The sequence below is a fragment of the Oncorhynchus mykiss genome, chromosome 7, assembly GCF_013265735.2.
Source record: "Oncorhynchus mykiss isolate Arlee chromosome 7, USDA_OmykA_1.1, whole genome shotgun sequence".
Taxonomy (NCBI): Eukaryota; Metazoa; Chordata; class Actinopteri; order Salmoniformes; family Salmonidae; genus Oncorhynchus; species Oncorhynchus mykiss.
The window spans coordinates 24,943,778-24,965,635 of NC_048571.1; the positions used below are offsets into that span (position 1 = coordinate 24,943,778).

The 21,858-nt window shown below is 40.8% G+C and overlaps 1 protein-coding gene across 1 annotated transcript in view; it reads right to left on the bottom strand.

Moving 5' to 3' along the window:
• Positions 1-21,554, bottom strand: part of LOC110527560 (parathyroid hormone 2 receptor-like) — a 49,355-nt gene extending 27,801 nt beyond the window's left edge. The window contains exons 1-6 of the mRNA XM_036983048.1: positions 21,270-21,554; positions 19,638-19,737; positions 9,084-9,194; positions 7,716-7,837; positions 7,422-7,519; positions 5,357-5,540 (exon numbers count right to left, since the gene is read on the bottom strand). Of these exons, the coding sequence (XP_036838943.1) occupies positions 5,357-5,540; positions 7,422-7,519; positions 7,716-7,837; positions 9,084-9,194; positions 19,638-19,737; positions 21,270-21,377 (723 nt within the window). The 5' untranslated portion in view covers positions 21,378-21,554. The remainder of the gene's footprint in view (positions 1-5,356; positions 5,541-7,421; positions 7,520-7,715; positions 7,838-9,083; positions 9,195-19,637; positions 19,738-21,269) is intronic.
• Between the last annotated feature and the right edge of the window lie 304 nt (positions 21,555-21,858).

Here is a 21,858-nt window from a genome sequence, read left to right on the forward strand (position 1 = left end):
GTCATATATCTAGTATACATTCGCTAGGATGAATTCACTGCACACTGAAGAGAATGGTCTTTCCAGACCATGTTTGACTACAGCTGATAACCAGAGTACCAAAATGAACAAATGGCGGGAAACAACACAAGTGACTATCGCCCTGAGGCACTCACACCTGCCATTATGAAGTGCAGTCTAGTTAAGGAACACATATCACCTATAACTTAACAGACACCCTAGACCCACCGCAATTTGCATACCGCCCCAATAGATCCATGGATGACGCAATCGTCTGCACACTGCCCTATGCCATCTGGACAAGAGGAATACCTATGTAAGAATACTGTTCATTGACTACAGCTCAGCATTCAACACCATAGTACCCTCCAAGCTAATCATTAAGATTGGGGCCCTGGGTCTGAACCCTGTGTAATTGGATCCTAGACGTCCTGACGTTAGGCAACAACACCTCCACTACGTTGAGCCTTATACACAGGGGCTCCACAAGGGTGTGTGCTCAACCCCTTCCTGTAGTCCCTGCTCACCCATGACTGCGTGGCCACGCACATCTCCAACGTAATCATCAAGTTTGCTGACGACAACAATGGTAGGCCTGATTACCAACACCTATGAGACAGTGAGGACCCTGGCGGAGTGGTGCCTGGAAAATAACCTCTCCATCAACGTCAACAAAATGAAGGAGCTGATTGTGGACTTCAGGAGACAGCAAAGGGAGCACACCGCCATCCACTGGGACGCAGTGGATAAGGTTCCTCGCCATACACATCACTAACAATCTGAAATGGTCCACTCACGCAGACAGACAGTTCAGGAGGCTGAAGAACCCGGTTACTCAACCCTGCACCTTAGAGGCTGATGCCCTATGTATAGTACATAGAAATTGAACACTGGTCACAATGTTTACAAACTCTTTTACCCACTTCATGTGTATTTTGTGGGCTCCTGAGTGGCGCAGCGGTCTAAGGCACTGCATCTCAGTGTAAGACATGTCACTATAGTACCTGGTTCGAATCCAGGCTATATCACATTCAGACGTATTTGGGAGTTCCAAAGGGTGGCGCAAAAATTGGCCCAGCGTCGTCTGGGTTTGGCCGGAGTAGACTGTCATTGTAAATAAGAATTTGTTTGAGGTGATAGTTTCCGGATTTGACCTCGTATTGCTGTGTGTTTATTATAGTTAAGTCTATGATTTGATATTTGATAGAGCAGTCTGACTGAGGGGTGGTAGGCAGCAGCAGGCTCGTAATAGTCAAAGGTATATGGTTTAGAGAGAAATAGTCGACACGTTATAATTCCTGTAATAACTTGCGGCTGAACTTGAAAGGGGTTCCTTCGTTATTTTACCGTTCATGTCTTCCATAGAGAATGTCTTGATCTACTTCAAATCAGGTCTGTGTTTCGTTCAGGCTTAAACCGCCTCGGCGTTTTGATACCCATGTAAATCTCACTAGGATAAGGTAACATTTGTCAAAAATATTTTCATAAATCAACTCTACAATTTTTAAAATCTTTTTTAAATCTTCGCTTATATTTAGCCAATATTGATCCTATGGATATCTACACAGTTATAAAATTGGCAAGGTAGTGTAAGTCTACACGATACACAGACCTTATTTTAAGTGAATCTAAAAATATCTTATGGAATAAATGAATGAAGGAACCGCTTTTCAGATTTTGCTAGAAGGTGTCATGGGAATTATGACTCGCACTTTGGTAGTCAATTCTTACCATGTCCATTATTAAAATAGGATTTCCTGAATATAGAAATTAGTTACAGGTAACTTAAACTCTATTTTTATTCAAACAGTTGAGAGTATTTGTCTCCTAAGCAGACTCTTCAGTATCATTGTCACTTCAGAGCTGTGTGTGTGTGTTTTACAGATGGCAGAGAAAAGCAGAGCACCAGTGTGGAATTGGCACCAGGAAAAGCAAGGCGTCTTATTTGTGATAAAGATGTAAGCATGGGGTCAGCAACGGCTAAATCAAAAAATACCACCAACCTGTGGAATCACCTTAAGAACACCCATCCAAAAGCCCATATGTATTATATTAAGTTAAAATAAAAGTGTTCATTGTTCATTCAGTATTGGTGCAATTGTCATTATTACAAAAATATATACAATCTAAAAATCGGCCGATTAATCGGTATCGGCTTTTTTTGTCCTCCAATAATCGGTATCGGTGTTGAAAAATCATAATCGGTCGACCTCTAATTACAATGCTGAAACATGAGGTGATGGCGGCGGATGAATGGCATGACAATGGACCTTAGTATCTCGTCACGACATCTCTGTGCATTGAAATTGCTATCTATAAAATGAAATCGGGTTCGTTATCTGTAGCTTGTGCGTGTCCATACCATAACCCCACCGCCACCATGGAGCACTCTGTTCACAACGTTGACATGAGCAAACCGCTCGCCCACACGAAGCCATCTGCTCGGTACAGTTGAAACAGGTGTGCCAGTGTCCATCGAAGGTGAGCATTTGCCCACTGAAGTTGGTTATGACGCCAAACTGCAGTAAGGTCAAGACCTTGGTGAGGACGACGAGCACGCAGATGAGCTTCTCTGAGATGGTTTCTGACCGTTTGCGCAGAAATTCTTTGGTTGTACAAACACACAGTTACATCAGCTGTCTGGGTGGCTGGTCTCAGATGATCCCGCATGATGTGGAGGCCTTGGGCTGGCGTGGATAACACGTGGTCTGCGGTTGAAAAAGCCTTCCAAGAGAAGCTGGTTGAGAGAGAATGCCAAGAGTGTGCAAAGCTGTTAACAAGGCAAAGGGTGGCTACTTTGAAGAATCTAAAAATGATTTGTTTAACCTCTGAGCTACTACCCCCCGATTTTTTTCAATTTCTGCCTGAAGACATACCAAAATCTATCTGCCTGGAGCTCAGGCACAGAACCAAGGATATGCATATTCTTGGTACCATTTGAAAGAAAACACTCTGAAGTTTGTGTAAATGTGAATTGAATGTAGGAGAATATAACATAATAGATCTGGTTTAGATAATACAATGAAAAAAAACATGTTTTTTCTTTTTATTTTTGTATCATCCTCTTTAAAATGAACAAGATAAAACAAACATTCAGATAGGCTGATGGGGACAATTTCAGTGAAATATATATGAGGGCAACAGTACTTGTGCAAAGTTTCAGAATGATAACTTCCAAAATGAGTGTGCTACATGACATTTATCATGAAGTCACCCAGGTGCCCCACACAAGTAGCCCAAATGTACCCAAATGGCCAAATTGGTGAAGTTATACATTTTGAAGGGAATAACTATATACAAAATACCAAAATGGCATTCTAACACCCCCCCCCCCCCCAATTTTTTTTTTTTGAAAAAACATTTAAAAAATACACATTTACAAAATAACACTTTCAATATTTGGAAGACCCTCAGTCCTCTACACAATATTATGCTGCTGATGCCAGGTGCCGTAGCACATCCATGCCTGCAGAAATACATTTGAGCAGATGAACACCACTTGTGGCAGGAGCTGGATGAACCAGCTTCAGTGGGGGATGGACACCTTGGCACTGGGGGCTCCCATTCGGAGTCAGTGTCACTGTGAAAGAAAATGTTCAGCTAGAATATTTTCACATATGAGCCCTGTATCAACAGGTATAATAAACAGATATATATAGAGAGTACAGGGAACATAAGGTTGAATATATTATTATAGACCTGCTAGATCTACTGTCTACTGTATTATATTACAACAGACCAGCTGTATATACTGTCTCCATTTCACTTTGGCCATTGTTGTGGGCCTGCCCTCCCCTCAACAGCCTCAAATAGGCTATTTCATTTCACAAATAATATTTTATATTATTAATTTCAAACAACGGCATTAGCATGAGAAGAACTTACCAGTCCAAAACAATGTCCTCTCCGTTCAAAACAATATTCCTCCATTTGGGAATCGCTAAATGAATCGTCCTCGATCAATTTCTTTTAAAATTGTGTGTACATCTGTATATCTAGACTTAGATTTAGCTTTTCCTGACTTAGTCGCCATACGGATTGATATATAAACAGCTGAATATGCGCTTTACCAAAACAATGCTGTGCGCAACATGCGTTGCTCCTTCCGGTATGAATCGTCAATGGCGAATGAACCTCTTTACGCCGGAGTTTACTACATGGGTTGGTCTTCCAACACATAAACATTACATATTGCCGTTTACCTCAGCTCATTGGCTATCTACCCAGCTACATTTCAAGACGATCAGTGGTCATTGGGTTAAAATACAGTCAATCAACGAAACAGCGGGCAAATCATTGGTGCACAATGATGTCATTACTTGTTGTCTTCAAATCGGTTTCTTTCAGTCAATACGTCCCGCAAAATGACCCATCAGGTTTGGTTGTGTTACAAACAAACCAGTTGATTGCAATGAAACCAAACATGACTGGAAAAGTCACGTTCTGTGTGAGTATTTACCTTGAATGTGTCGTCGAAAATGTAATGAGACGGAATTCACGACACAAGCGGTTCACAAAATGTTTTGTGTTAGGCTATAAAAATGGATTTTATCAAACCAAAAACCATTCATTGTGTAACAATGAGCATTGGGATTGCAAACAGAGGAAGATCGTCAAAGGTAAACTATTTATTTTATTGCAGTTTGTGATTTTGTGAGTTTGTTACGCCTGTGCTGGTTGAAATAGTTGTTTTTTATGGGGCTCTATCCTCAGATAATCGCATCGTGTTCTTTCGCAGTAAATCCTTTTTTAAATCTGACAACGCAGTTGGATTAGCAAGATTCTAGGCTTTCGAAACATGTGAGACACTTGTATTTTCATTAATGTTTAATATGACTATTTATGTAGCGATCACCGTATGTTGTCGAATTTCAGCCCGCTACCGGGTTCCGTGCGCAGAGAGGTTAACACTTTTTTGGTTACTACATGATTCCATATCTGTGGGACTCCAAGGGTCAAGGGGTCTGAATACTTTCCGAAAGCACTGTATATTTATACTCCGGACTCCAATATTGACCACCCTAATATTTCTATATTCCTTAATTCCGTTCTTTTACATGTGTGTGTATTGTCAGGTATTACTACACTGTTGCTACAGTGTAGTAATACCTGACAATACACACACATGTAAACTCAAGCATTTCGCTAAACCCACAATAACATCTGCTAAATATGTGAATGCGACCAATATCATTTGACTTTGATTTTCGATTTTATTCATTGTTTATTCATCAACCCCGCTATGTTGTGCTGTTATTTATGCGATGACACTTGAGCGCAAGCCTTTAAGTGCATGCACTAAATACAACAAACAAACTGACCTTGAAGTCGAAGGGAAGAACATTACAGTACTCACAAACTGGGAGTTGTCAAGGGGCATAGCAGAGATGGTCTTGTAGTTGTCCATGAGCGCTGTGTCAAACTCCTGCAGACCTCCGTTGGTGTGGACCACCTTGTCTTTGACAAAGATGCTGATGGCACGCAGCATGAAGGACACGAACAGGTGCATGTGGATGTAATTCCTAGTGCAGTGGAGGCGTCTGCATGGCAGGCAGACAGGTGTAAAACACTCAAGGCTCAACAATCACTATATTCGACCAATGAAATGTATTTTATAAAACCCTTTCACATCAGCAGTTGTCACATCGTGCTTTACCCAGCCTGGAACACCAAAGAGAAAGCAAAGCAGTAGCAAAAGGACAATGGCTAAGAAAAACTAAGTAGAAACCTAGAGAGAAATTCCAAACATCGACATGTTTGTTTCGAAATTCAAACCTAGTTTGTGTTGAAAGAAATGTGGAAATGTACAGTTAATACACATACATTATAAAACCTAACTGCATTGAAGACAATAACCTGAATTGAGTAAAATACCCTAAATTCCACGTTTTTTAAATCACAATGGTTCACCGCAAATCAGCTTCCCGCAGATCATTTGAGTTTGTTTTACAGTGTACGGTGGTTTCTTCAACGACATCTGTGTTGAAATACTGAGGAAAGATTGAGAGTAATACCTCTTTCTCTAACTGCATTCATAATACTGACAACTCATAATGAAAAGCATTGATATGTTGGATTCACTTCTCCAACTCAACCAACTAAATCTAGTCTAATTAAACTTTAAATGCACATGAAATAAAAGTTGAATTTGATTTAGATTCTATTCTTTAAATTGTACAAAGGGATTTTTTACTCTGTTATTAGGGAATCATGACAGTCCTATTCTTTACCTTTGATTTGGAAACATGAATCCATGTCATGTCAATGATTCATTTGTAGACTAGAATTAAGGCCAGACTAAGTCAGTGGCACAATTCAGTTTTTGCAATACAGTAAATAGCCCGTTAACTTTTTTGAAAAGTTAACAAGTGATATGTTGGATTCAGGACTCCAACTCAACCAACATTAAAAGTTAAAGAACAAGATTAAGCCAGTGGCTCAGATGAAACTATCCAAACATTAGATATCCTTTTAAAACATGGATATTTAGCTGTGTTGTCAAACAAACACAATTCAATAATACTTTTGTAATTTTAGTAAATAGCCTAGAGTTAAGGCTATCTTACAAACTAATGTAGCAGTGTTTATTCAAACTTAAAATGAGTAACATGTTGAGGTTAGCCTAAGAAAGTGTTCATGGTCAAAATAGCATGCAAAGGTTGCAGGTCTGTGGAGATCTTTACAATTGCTATAATAATCTGTGCAGAATCTTGATCAGCATTGACCACTTGCTTGCACATGTACTTTTATTGTAATCTCAACTGTTATCGAGGTCATTTGGTTGTGCTATTAGATGAAGCACAGTGACAACACATTAAGTTGTTGTACAAATACGAAAATATCTGACATTGTGTTCCCGTTTGAACTTTGTTGTGCTTTAAAATGGTCGAAAAGCGCAGTGATAACACATTCAGGTGACAACTACAAATCTAACATTGTTTTTCCATTGGAATTTAGTTGTGGTTTTAGATGGTTGAAAGCAGAGTGATAACACATTGGGAATTCAACAAACCTATGGCAGTTTTTTTTTTGTTGAGCGGGTGAATAAAGATTGAAATCTCGTTGAGAATTCGGAGATGAGTCAAGAGGATGGCCAGGATATTTATTTTTACTTCTCATTTACATGCGTGACTGTTTTTGGAAAATGGTGATGAACAGCTGAGGCCTAGTGCTGTATGACCTCGGTGCCATTTACACAGGTGGATAGAGCAGCACATAGAAATATATGGATGAGCAAAGACCGAGTGGCATACATCTGCGTCCCAATATATGTCCTTACTCCCAAGGTCTGCACTTGTTCACTTCCTTTCATAGACCAAAAGGAAATGACTGGTATAACGCAAACTATATTTGTGGGAAGGAGCGCACAACTGCACACTTCTGGAGAAAGGACCGATCGTTGGGACACAAGGCTGTCTTACCTGAAGTAGCCTATGATGACAATGGCCCCTAGAAGAGAGATGAAGGACAGTGCATATCCAATGGTGTACATGACGTACAGCCGGTCAAAGAAGTCCTGCTAGAGAGAAATGGATATGTTATAGGCCTGCTTCACTGTTTAGCTTCTATGCTAGCTGCCTGTGCTCCCGACGCCCCAGTGTAGCTCCGCTGTTAGCATGAGTCAGAGCAACTCAAGCATTGTCATGAGTCAAGTCTGCAAACACAACCATGTTAATTGGAGACTTAGGTGTGACTGAAGTGGTGATTGGGATTACCTTTTCCTCCTCTTGACCAGGTAAAAGGAATTTTAAGCAGTCGGAATAATTGGACCATGTTCGGTTCAACCCCTCCACAGAAACCCAGGAACCGTTGACATCACACTTCCTGTATGCATGACCTGGACATACACACAGACACAGGCACAGACACCACACACACACACACACACACACACACACACACACACACACACACACGGTCTTGGTCATTAACATTGCAGCATACAGTTAACTGCCAAAACAAAGGAAACACCAACAGCTTCAATGCACCTTGGAGTAGATTCTGCAAGTGACTGGAACTCTATATGAGGGATGCGACACCATTCTTCAATGAGAAATTCTATAATTGTGTTTTGTTGATGGTGGTAGAAAACGTGGCCTCTGGCACCGCTCCAGAATCTCCCATAAGTGTTCATTTGGGTTGAAGTCTGGTGACTGAGACGGCCACGGGATATGGTTTACATCGTTTTCATGCTCATCAAACCATTCAACACGTCAAATCCATTACATGTACATTTGCTTGTCTCCATATAATGACCACAAAATGCAACACACAGGATTTTAACACAATGGTACTGCAGTTAAAAAGGTATTCAATATATTCAATTGTTACCATGGGCCAGATTTACTAAGGGGTTGCACCAGCTCAGAAGTAAAACATTGAAGCTAGAATCCTCATTTCAAACAACAACAAAGTGGGTCACTCCGTCTCTGTTTTGGTGAAAAGCTTTTGGATACCAAAATTATACTTTTTCAACCCCCCCCCCCCCCCCCTCCCTTTCCCTCAGAACAGCCTTAATTCGTTGGGGCATGGACTCTACAAGAGGTCGAAAGTGTTCCCCAAGGAAACTGGTCCATGTTGACTCCAAGCTTGCCAAAGTTGTGTCAAGTTGGCTGGATGTCCTTTGAGTGGTGGCCCATTCTTGATACACACGGGGAAACTGTTGAGCTTGAACAACCCAGCAGCGTCGCAGTTCTTGACACAAACTGGTGCGCCTGGCAACTGCTACCATACCCCATTCAAAGGCAATTACATTTTTTTTTATCTTGCCCATTTCACCCTCTCAAATGGCACACATGCACAATCCAGGTCTCAATTGTCCCAAGGCTTAAATCTTTATTTAACCTGTCTCCTCCCTCCTCATCTACACTGATTGAAGTGGATTTAACAAGTTACATAAAGAAGGGATCAAAGCTTTCACCTGGATTCACCTGGTAGTGTCATGGAAAGAGCGGGTGTTCTTAATGTTTTATATACTCAGTGTACATTCCCCCCCCCCCCCCAAAAAAAGTGCAAACTTTGCACCCAGTGCAAACACTTAATAAATATGGCCCCATGAGTATAGCCTATCTGTACCCCAATACCTTGATGGTTGAAGTCGTAGACGTAGCTGGGGCAGGGGACCTTGGTTAGCGCTCCGGGGGATCCCTGAGGCCAACAGATCAGACCATCCCAGCCAGGGGCACAAAGGTCATCTGGATACATAATGGGAAAGGGGAGTTAGGTAATATAAGTGGTGGGCACCAATACTGAATTAAATATGATATAGATTTCACTTGATACCGATATGAGCAATTCATATTGTGATATTGGTTTATTTGTGTTTGATATCGATATCTGGAAGGCATATTATGATATTGGTTTATCCTTCCTGTTATTTTACACTCTTATGTAAAAACCTATACTGTACATGACTGTTCCTGCATGAACAAACCCCTCTCACAGACCTTCTCACTGGCTCTCAACTTAGTGACTTAATTGCCTGTGATATATGGACTTATTTAAACTGTAGGTTTAGGCTCCCAGAACATTCATATATGGTCCAATGAGTAATCAGTAAGCACTTGTCTGGACTTGGAAGTTAACAGAAAAAAAACAAGGTTTTTATAAAACCTAAAATCTTCACAATTACAAACATCAATATATGTGATGTAGATATTTTAGGCTTTTACTTTCATAAGTGACATTATTTGGACATTGTTAGAGGGTATCGTCATCAAAGGAACGGAGGCTCCCAGGCCAAATATCATGGCCACTCCCTTAGGATAAATCTGAACTTAAAAGAAATCATTGCTATTGAACTCAAGGCATTATCATTAAAAGGTTTCATTGACTTGTTGCTTTTGTGCCTGTCAATGGTAAGTGCTGGTGATCTTGCAGACACTGGGCATTGATCCACTCAATTTAAGAAAGGGCAAATATCCAGCAGTGTGCACTCAGTCCACATCATCAATGAAACAAGCTGAAGACGGATCAATTTACTACATATCGCTTCCATGGACAAAAACTCTTTCTCCCACTATGTATATTTAAACCTCCGCTCCCTTGATTAAACACATTTCTAATATGAATCTATATTCCATGATGAGAGTGTGAGATGGAAAGACCAAGCTTATGAGTCACTCATTAGCGACAAGTGCAAAAACATTGCTCATAGTCATTACAGCTATATATACACACACACACACCATCTGTCCACCAGATGAGTAGGCTAGTGGGAGAGCACTAGGAGTAATAGGTTGTCGTCTTTTGTCAGCTAGCCCTCCTGAAGGTTCAGTGAAACAAGTGACTAGGGTGGGAGTGCGTCACAAATGGCACCCTATTCCCTTTATAGTGCACTACCTTTAGTGCCATTTGCGATGCAAGCTGAGACTAAGTAATAAAGACCTAAGACGGAGAAAAAATAAGAAGTAAATAGATTTAAATAAATTAATATATCTTATGATTGCAATTATGGTTGCACATTTTCGAGAATGTTCAGATGTGGAACCTTTCAGTGGGAATTAACGGGAATATATGGGAATTAATATCAATATCATTTAAATGTAGATGTTTTTTGCATTGGATATATTTACCATATATGGAGACAGGAACATAAACCCTTTACCTTGTCATAAGTAGACATTTGCAAATGATTAAATCCTTCAAATAGAAATAAAAACAATTTAGTTACGAATTGAACTTTAATTAAATGAGTTGCCTCTTCACATGGGATGATTTCACTGAACAGCAAAAGAAAGGGAATACTGAATGATCCCCAATGAGCCACTGCATCTCCCAAAAACATTTTCAATATACATCTGTAAAATGATAGTCTAGAAACTAAAGCTTTGGTTGTCTTCCTCTCATGCTTCCATGTCTTTTCCCCGGACCTCAATGTCCACCTCATCTTCACGGTCACTTTCCAACCTTGTTGAGGATAGCTCGTCGTCAGGCTCAAAAAGCCTCAAATTTGCCAGGATGGCCACCAATTTCTCAACCCTTGTATTGGTCAGCTTCTTGCGTGCTTTGGTGGGTGCGTTCCCAAACAAGGACCAGTTGCACTCTGAGGCGGCTGATGTTGGTGGGATTTGGAGGATGATGGAGGATGATGGAGGCAACAGGTGACAGAGCCTCAGATCCACAAAGTCTCTTCTACCAGGTGGCTGATGAGATATGTTGGCACGACTACCATATTGCATCTTCATCCCAAAGCCCTTGTTTGGAAGTGTACTTCGCCAGACTGCCAAGAACCTTGCCCCCATCCAGGCTAAGGTGGCGAGACACAGTAGTGATGACACCATAGGCCTTGTTGATCTCTGGACCAGACAGGATGCTCTTGCCAGCATACTTGGGGTCCAACATGTATGCTGTGGCGTGTATGGGCTTCAGGCAGAAGTCTTCATGCTTTGTGATGCATTTCAGAACTGCAGTTTCCTCTTCTTGGAGCAACAGTGAAGTGGGCAGGGCAGTACGAATTTATTCTTACATCTACAAGCAGAGTCTGAACATCAGACAGGATCGCTTTGTCTCCCTCAATCCGTGCAATGGCTACTGCTGTAGGTTTCAGGAGTTTCAGGCTGCTTACCACTCTCTCCAAAAATAGATCATCCTGGAGGATCCTCTTGATGGGGCTGTCCATATCGGCAGACTGTGATATGGCCATTTCTTGGAGAGACTCCTTCCTCTCCAGGAGACTGTCAAACATGATGACAACACCACCCCAATGGGTGTTGCTGAGCAGCTTCAATGTGGTGCTCTTATTCTTCTCACTTTGCTTGGTGAGGTAGATTGCTGCTATAACTTGATGACCTTTCACATACCATTTCCTTGGCTCTCTTGTAAAGTGTATACATTGTTTTCAGTGCCATGATATCCTTGAGGAGCAGATTCACTGCATGAGCAGCACAGCCAATGGGTGTGATGTGAGGTTAAGACTCCACTTTAGACCAAGCAGCCTTCATGTTCACAGCATTGTCTGTCACCAGTGCAAATACCTTCTGTGGTCCAAGGTCATTGATGACTTCCTTCAGCTAATCTACAATGTACAGATGGGTGTGTCTGTTGTCCCTGGTGTCTGTGCTCTTGTAGAATACTGGTTGAGGGGAGGAGATGATGTAGTTATTTATTCCTTTCCCATGACCATTCGACCACCCATCAGAGATGATTGCAATACAGTCTGCTTTCTGTATGATTTGCTTGACCTTCACTTGAACTATGCATACAGAAAATGAGTAGACAAAACATGTCTGGTTGGAGGGGTGTATGCTGGGTGAAGAACATTCAGAAATCTCTTCCAATACATACTGCCTGTGAGCATCAGAGGTGAACCACTTTCATACACAGCTCAAGCAAGACATTCATCAGCATTTCTCTGACTACGTTCCTCTATTGAGTCAAAAAAAAAAAAACACTTCAGATTCCAGGAGGACCATGAACTGTTGCTATTGATAAGGTCTAATTCATCATTTTCAACTCGAATAGAAGTAGAGGGACTTTTGTCAGAGGATGCTTGTTGTGAGCGCTGAGGGAACTTTATGCACTTGCCCAGATGATTCTGCATCTTTGTTGTATTCTTCACATATGATTTGGCACAGTATTTGCAAATGTACACAGCTTTTCCTTCTACATTAGCGGCAGTGAAATGTGTCCACACATCAGATAGTGCCCGTGGCATTTTCCTGTAAAGATTAGGAAAAAAAAGTGTAAAAAAACAAAACAAATACAATTCCATGTACAGATAAATAGTTAAGCAGTTAGATTAAACAACTCCTTTTAAGACAAATGTTTTAAAATGAAACATGTATGGAAACAGGTGAATTAACACTCCTCAGTTAACAGGCTCAAGCAACCTAAACCCCACATGGTAGCAAAAACTAACTAGCAGAAATTGTTTACAAGTTAAAAAAATATTTAAACACACCTTGTTGTAGGCTACAATTTAATAGTTAACAAAAAAATAATGTCATATAAAATATATTCACCCCACCCAGTATTGTAATCAAAACTTACCAGAAAGAATGTAGTCCTTGGCTCAGACAGTGTAGTAGTGTGGGCTCAATAGCATCTCATACTTGTGCAAGATCTTGAGAATCAGCTGTACATGTGATGGAAGAATGCACTGTGCATGCAAAGGGTTGTAATTCCATTGAATTGGGGATAGTTTAACCAACATATGCCACACGACCTAGAATTGCCTTATGTGCTTCCCACAAAAAAGGTTCATTGTTATAAGCTAACTTTTTTGATGAATTTAAGCAAAATTCCCCAAATTCCCGGGCTTAACTTCCCATGGCAAATTTCCAGAAACCCCCCGGAAATTTACCGGAAAGTTTCCAACCCTAATTGCAATCCAGGTCTAAATAGTAGATATTTATATATTTCAGTGTCTCAGCTGCAGTAGCCTTCCTATGCGTATGATGTCATACTTCATTATCTCAGAGCCAAATTGGATCTGATTATAGCTGGGTTGAGTCCCATTATCATTTGAGACATCAAAGCACGTTGTATTGATTTAAACTGACAGACAGGAAATGTGCCATATTGGGGTTTGGGACCACTTGCCAGGTGGGTCCCATGTGCAGACACTGTGAAATACCTTAAAGGTGGAACTGACATTTTTTTAAACTACTTTGAAGACATGAAACCGACAATGATAATATCAGTCAAAAAGATCAAATTCCCAGTTTATACTTCAAAACCAATTTCATGAAGTTTTAAAAATAGGTTCTATTTGACTCAAAATTCCATGAAGTAGAAGGTAAGGCATTGTTGGCAGAATAAATGGACGCAGTTCAATGCATGATTAATATAATTTACAAATAGCAATATTTTTGGAACCACAAATAAATGTACCTGGTTGTAAATCACAGATGGCCTGGTACATTGTTTGTTTCCTCCCCCCATTTGGGATGTTTCAGTTTCAATGACCCAATATTCTGGACAAAAACAGATGACTAACTAAGGCTGGGAATGTCAATACAATCAAACTAGCAAGGACAGTGATCACAAGTCAGTCATAACGTGGCCAATAGGCTAGCACGTGTGTCAGACAAGGCCTTCAGACCGAATAGGACACACAAGCGAGTATAAATGAGTCAACAGTTGAGACATCTGCTTTATGAAATTTTGGCATGATGCGCTCAAAATCGGTGAATTCAACTTCAATATCTGATTTTCCTCTTGAAAATGTCCATCGGCCTACTGTATTAAACCAAGTTTCTAATTAATGGACTAAATAAATTATAAACAAAAAAACATGTTTTTACTCATGGGTTTTCAGTACATAAAATGTGTCGGGAAAATTGCCACTGTATATTTGTCCTGGTAAATGAGGAAATACTTTATTTCAGGTGTACAGAATGATTCTCAAATACTGTAGATACAGCCATCCTTAGGCTGCTCAATTAGCAGGCTTGAAGTGAACTCCGACCTTTGATAACACAGAGGGAGAGGTAATAGGATGGCTAATGATGGATGCAACTGAGATCAGGTGCGTGAGTGATCTTAGCCCGTATTGATGGTTGAACGAGAGATCACCGGGCAGTAATGATTAGAATTGGGCCATTGCCTTTAAAGGAACAATCTCGGAATCAAAACAACAAAGCTATATACAGTGCCTTGCGAAAGTATTCGGCCCCCTTGAACTTTGCGACCTTTTGCCACATTTCAGGCTTCAAACATAAAGATATAAAACTGTATTTCTTTGTGAAGAATCAACAAGTGGGACACAATAATGAAGTGGAACGACATTTATTGGATATTTCAAACTTTTTTAACAAATCAAAAAATGAAAAATTGGGCGTGCAAAATTATTCAGCCCCCTTAAGTTAATAATTTGTAGCGCCACCTTTTGCTGTGATTACAGCTGTAAGTCGCTTGGGGTATGTCTCTATCAGTTTTGCACATCGAGAGACTGACATTTTTTCCTATTCCTCCTTGCAAAACAGCTCGAGATCAGTGAGGTTGGATAGAGAGCATTTGTGAACAGCAGTTTTCAGTTCTTTCCACAGATTCTCGATTGGATTCAGGTCTGGACTTTGACTTGGCCATTCTAACACCTGGATATGTTTATTTTTGAACCATTCCATTGTAGATTTTGCTTTATGTTTTGGATCATTGTCTTGTTGGAAGACAAATCTCCGTCCCAGTCTCAGGTCTTTTGCAGACTCCATCAGGTTTTCTTCCAGAATGGTCCTGTATTTGGCTCCATCCATCTTCCCATCAATTTTAACCATCTTCCCTGTCCCTGCTGAAGAAAAGCAGGCCCAAACCATGATGCTGCCAACACCATGTTTGACAGTGGGGATGGTGTGTTCAGCTGTGTTGCTTTTACGCCAAACATAACGTTTTGCATTGTTGCCAAAAAGTTCAATTTTGGTTTCATCTGACCAGAGCACCTTCTTCCACATGTTTGGTGTGTCTCCCAGGTGGCCTCTGATTGTTGTCCTATGGACAGAGTCTCCCACCTCAGCTGTAGATCTCTGCAGTTCATCCAGAGTGATCACAGGCCTCTTGGCTGCATCTCTGATCAGTCTTCTCCTTGTATGAGCTGAAAGTTTAGAGGGAAGTCCAGGTCTTGGTAGATTTGCAGTGGTCTGATACTCCTTCCATTTCAATATTATCGCTTGCACAGTGCTCCTTGGGATGTTTAAAGCTTGGGAAATATTTTTGTATCCAAATCCGGCTTTAAACTTCTTCACAACAGTATCTCGGACCTGCCTGGTGTGTTCCTTGTTCTTCATGATGCTCTCTGCGCTTTTAACGGACCTCTGAGACTATCACAGTGCAGGTACATTTATACGGAGACTTGATTACACGCAGGTGGATTGTATTTATCATCATTAGTCATTTAGGTCAACATTGGATCATTCAGAGATCCTCACTGAACTTCTGGAGAGAGTTTGCTGCACTGAAAGTAAAGGGGCTGAATAATTTTGCACGCCAAATTTTTCAGTTTTTGATTTGTTAAAAAAGTTTGAAATATCCAATAAATGTCGTTCCACTTCATGATTGTGTCCCACTTGTTGTTGATTCTTCACAAAAAAATACAGTTTTATATCTTTATGTTTGAAGCCTGATTTGTGGCAAAAGGTCGCAAAGTTCAAGGGGGCCGAATACTTTCGCAAGGCACTGTAATTGCTATATATCCTACATTTAAAGACTCAAATGGAATGAACCAATCCCAGATTGCCCCATTTAAAATTGAAAAGGGAACACAGTCTTATAGGGGAACAGAATTATCTGTTATCATTTAGATCTGGGTTAAATTATCTAAAAAAAACAAATACAACAGACAAATACACCACTGATTGAGGGGAAGTGGGGTTATATAATGTTTGTAATTTGTATTTATTTTACTCCTATGAAAGGCAGAATATCATTTAGCCAATAAGTGGTTTCATTGATGTGATTTCGGTAACATTATAAGGGTCCATAATAAACCATTTATTCAGCATTTATAAAAATTGTGTGTCCACCATTTATTAATCATTACTCACATGTATAAACTGTAATGGGAATTTTAATGTTTGTGCTTTTCCTATAACAAATGTCTGTCTTTTATTCATGTGCTGTTCTAAGAACCAATTTCTGTGTTCATGCAAGTGGCTGACTGTACAAATCCTCACTATCAGTAGCTGCAATTTGGCAGAACGCCCAGACCGTGTTTTGAGAACAAACTAAAGATATCTCAGTTTCAAGGTCTCAGCTAAGAGAGAAATAAGTCTCGTGGGGTATTGGTCTGTCACACGTTTGGAACCGGTATTGGTCGGTCACATGAATGAAACAAAATGGTAATGATTAAGTAATTATGCTAAATCATGCAAATTTAACTTGTCTGTGTATAGCCATATAAAAGACAACTGCTGGGTCTGCCCAAGGAGAGCTGCTGATTGATATGTGTACTATGGTGCATTGAATTGGTTGGAACCTCTCCAGCGTGCTGACAATAAAACAATGATTAATTTAAGATTGACTTTGAGGTGTCCCTGTGTAAGAATTTCCACGACAAAACCATTTACTAATGATTAGTAAAGTCCTTTTGCAGTCCCTAATCTAAAGTGAGCACTATTTATAGTTTATAAATGTTGAGAGACCAGTGTAATTTCTCACAAATAGATGCATGCCATTGGTAAACATTCCAGCAGTACCTGGTAAAAGAATAAGCACGCAACACAGGATGTTTAAGGAAATATACTACATATACACAAAAGTATGTGGACACCCCTTCAAATTAGTGAATTCGGCTATTTCAGCAACACCCATTGCTGACAGGTGTATAAAATCGAGCACACAGCCATGCAATCTCCATAGACAAACATTTGCAGTAGAATGGCCTTACTGTATATAGGATACCACCTTTTCAACAAGTCAGTTCGTCAAATTTGTGCCCTGCTAGAGCTGCCTGGGTCAACTGTAAGTGCTGATATTGTGAAGTGGAAATGTCTAAGAGCAACAACGGCTCAGCAGCAAAGTGGTAGGCCACACAAGCTCACAGAACGGGACCGTCAAGTGCTGAAGCACGTAAAGATAATCTGTCCTCGGTTGCAGAACTCACTACCAAGATCCAAACTGCCTCTGGAAGCAATGTCAGCACAAGAACTGTTCGTGCAACCGCAAACAAGCCTAAGACCCACATGCGCAATGCCAAGTGTCAGCTGGAGTGGTGTAAAGCTCACCGCCATTGGACTCTGAAGCAGTTGAAACACGTTCTCTGGAATGAAGAATCACACTTCACCATCTGGCAGTCTGGCGGACGAGGCTGGCGGCAGGCAGGAGAACGCTACCTACCATAGTGACAACTGTAAAGTTTGGTGAAGGAGGAATAATGGTCTGGGCTGTTTTTCATGGTTCGGCCTAGGCCCTTTAGTTCCAGTGAAGGGAAATCTTAACGCCACAACATACAATGACATTCTAGACGATTCTGTATTTCCAACTTTGTGGCGAACAGTTTGGAGAAGGCCTTTTCCTGTTCCGGCATGACAAGTGAGGTCCATACGGAAATGGTTTGTTGAGATCGGTGTGGAAGAACTTGACTGGCCTGCACAGAGCCCTGACCTCAACCCCATTGAACACCTTTGGGATGAATTGGAACTCCGACTGCAAGCCAGGCCTTAATCGCCCAACATCAGAGCCCGACATCACTAATGCTCTTGTGGCTGAATGGAAGCAAGTCAACACACTTTTGGTCATGTTGTGTGTGTGTGTGTATATATATATATACACACACACACACACACACACACACACACACACACACACACACACACACGTGAGTGAATAACTAGCTAACTAACCTTTACAAACGTGGGAATAATGATTACTAAATGGTGGGCAAACTGTTTGTAAATGCCTTATTAATGTTTTATAATGGACCCTTAATATAAAGTGTTACAGTCATTTCTGCATCTCTCAGAGTATATAGCAAACTGTATTTTCATAATGCCTCCCAGTGAAACCATAAGACTTCCGTCATGACTAAATTTGGATGGGTATCAGAAGCTGGTCTGTTTTTCTAAGTAGCCAGGATTTACTTACTATAGACTGTCACCAAACAATAAAACACACTAATTATCCATTATGCTCCAATATCTGTTTACGTTCTGACATTTCTAATCTCCCACCTGGTTTTAACGACTGGTAGATTCTGGATCAAACACACAAAGCGCTTTGTTTTTATCCAGCTCTCACACTGCTACAGAATGTGGGCGGACACACGAAGGATAATAACATGGAGTGCAGCAGCCAGAAAGAGAAACAACCGCAGGGTTGGGGCTGGCAAATTGGCACAGATTCAAATTAATGGAATAAATCCTCCTTTCAGCACCCACAGATTCCGTGGCTAGGGAGAGACACAGCATAATATCTGTGATCTTAAGTCATCTTTGTCTAATCAAACTGCAGTGGTAGTCCAAGTAAATAAAGGCTTTTCAAGAAGTGCCTCCCTCCGCTCTTCAAGAGTGCCTATATGAGAAAACTAAGATGAATTTTTCAAAATGTTTTTAGTGGTTGCCATAATCCCAGTTATTTTTCCCAAAGACCACTTCTGCCAATTGTAGTTTTCATCCATGCTGTATTGAAAGTTGTCTCAAGTTACCGCAATTAAAAATATATTATAATAATTATGATAATTTGGGTGGGGGGTGAGAAATAATTTGGATAAATATCAGATTACACATTTTTTGCATGAAGCATTACTCAATTCAGTAAATCGCATGTTGAGCATTGACTGACAATGTGAGAAATGCAAGGAGTTCAGCGTTGTCAGTGTACATGCAACAGCACCACATCCAGTCTCTTTCACCAACTCCAACCTCTGACTGAGTGAAGCCTGGGAGAACGTGAGCAGACGTGGAGCAGGCTAGTGTTTGCCCGTCTCTCAAAACCCAAACCCCTTTTCCAATACGCGGGAGACGAAAACACGTAAAGTTATGGAATTTGGTCTCTCCAGACGGGATTGAAGTATGGCGGGCTGCTACGGTTACCATAAAGGTCTGTCTGGATCCACCCGGAAACACGCTGGCCAATGGGGCTCTGCTAAAGCGAGGTAGACCAATCATCTACTTAGTGGGTACCGATTACACAAACAAACAAAAGGTTGTAAATGACCTATGCTGCCCAAAGAGTAAAATTATGTACGTAAGTCAGTGTTTGCCTACCTGCAGGGTTGTGTGTGGAGATGTTCTGATGACACGCGACTTTGACATCATACAGCAGGTACATCTGCTCCTGTGCTGTGAGGCCGACCTCTGGATGAACCTGCGGAGTAGATTGCAGCATTGATTCCAAAAAGTTGCCCCTTAGATGCTGATCTTTGGTCAGTTTAGCATTTCCCCCCGCTAATAGTTCAGGGTAGGATTGGGGAGAGCAAGCTGATCCTAGATCTGCACCTAGGGGAATCTTCACCCCGGAGGTCATTTTGAGCTCAAACATAACGAGGAGAAATGGTAAAGTGGCTTTGATATAAACTTTGATAAAAATCTAAAAGGTCATATTGACAATGACATATACTGTAGCATAACACACTTCATAAATAAAACAGATGTCATATACATTTGGCACACAGTAAGCAATCGCCACACGCTGACGCACTGTGCTCATACTTCCGCCTCATTTAAATGCATTCAAGGAGAAAGTGGATGTTGAGTACTAGTCAACAATGAATATGCAAACATTGACTGATGAGTACAGAAGTGGGCAAGTCTGAACATATGCATGACAGAATACATTTTCACATGAAATAGCACCAATATAAAGAAACATAATGTGTGTGTGTGTGTGTGTGTGTTGGGGGGGGGGGGGGGGGGGGGGGGGGTCCATCTTAGTTTTACCATTATTTACAGAAGTATTTTAAAAGATAGACTGGGAGGAAAGGGTATAGGAGTAGAGGAATATAGGGGATTGTAGATGCAAGACAAAAGCAACCAAATTCATTATGCCAAGAACTTTGTCAACTAGACTTGCAATAGCCTGCCTAAACATAGGCTAATAAATGTTTTACTAGTTGAATGGTACATTTCTAACATCGCTTCTCATTTAACCCTCACCCCATACCTACACCCTAATATACACGGAGTGTACAAAACCTTTGGAACATTTACTGTAACTCAGCAGACGCTCTTATCCGGAGCAATTAGGGTTAACACCTTCCTAATTTTGATTTGCACCCCCTTTCGCCGCCAGAACAGTCTCAAATCGTCGGGGCATGGACTCTACTAGGGTGTCACAAGCGTTGCACAGGGATGCTGGCCCATGTTGACTAAAACATGGCTGGATGTCCTTTCGGTGTTGGACCATTTTTGATACACCCGGGAAACTGTTTAGCGTGAAAAATCCGACAGCGTTGCATTTCTTGACACACACAAACGGGCACCTACTATCATAATATACCCCGTTCAAAGGAACTTAAAAATGTTGTCTTGCCCATTCACCCTCTGAATGGCACACATACACAATCCATGTCTCATTTGTTTAATGGCCCGTTAATTAACCTGTCTCCTCCCCTTCATCTACACTGATTGACATCAATAAGAGATCATAGCTTTCACCTGGATTCACCTGGTCAGTCTGTCGTGGAAAGAGCAGTTGTTCCTGGTGTTTTGTACACTCAGTGTCTATAATTTAGCATCATGTTGCTGGTAGCCTATGTAAAATGGTCATGCAAATTCCGTATGTATGTGGTTTATTATATACACAGAGTAGGCTCCTGTAACAAAACAGGGGGAAACCCTAGATTCATTATTCCACAAAAAATACAAACAATATTACTCTAAATCGGCTAGTCTACTTACCTGTGCGTAAACATGTAGGTAAATTACATTCCAGCATAAAATAAACTTCGCAAAGTTACGCAGAAGTATTGTATTCATTCTGCAGATCATTGGTGGACAGCGTTGCATATAGATTCGATCAACTCCAAAATCAGCTGTGTTTCTGAAGCACTCAGTAGTTCAGGTGTTGTGTCAAACTCGACTGGACGTGGTTCTCCTTCCTGTAGTCTACTCTGTGCGTATTTCCATCCGACGCTCTTGAAGTCTGTTGAAAGAGGATGTCAGGAGAAAAGGGCGCAGGAATAGTGTAGGCTTGGTCAGAGTTTTGGTGTCATCTGTCTGAAATAAGGATGTAGCAAACTTGTTCAAAACGTTTATTGATCATTTGTGGACCTTGAAATACATAGGCTATATGACTGGCCTTTTTCAGGCTACTTGTGTCCTGTAGTTCCTCTCTGAAACACAATTTTAGTAGGCTAAGTTTGCTTTACAAAGACAATTTGGGCATGTTGTCTCTTCTGTGGGCCATGAGCGTTAAAAATGCCATATTATTTTTTTAAACACGAATACTCATTATGTTCAAAAAGTCGCAAGAAAATTCCAACCAGAA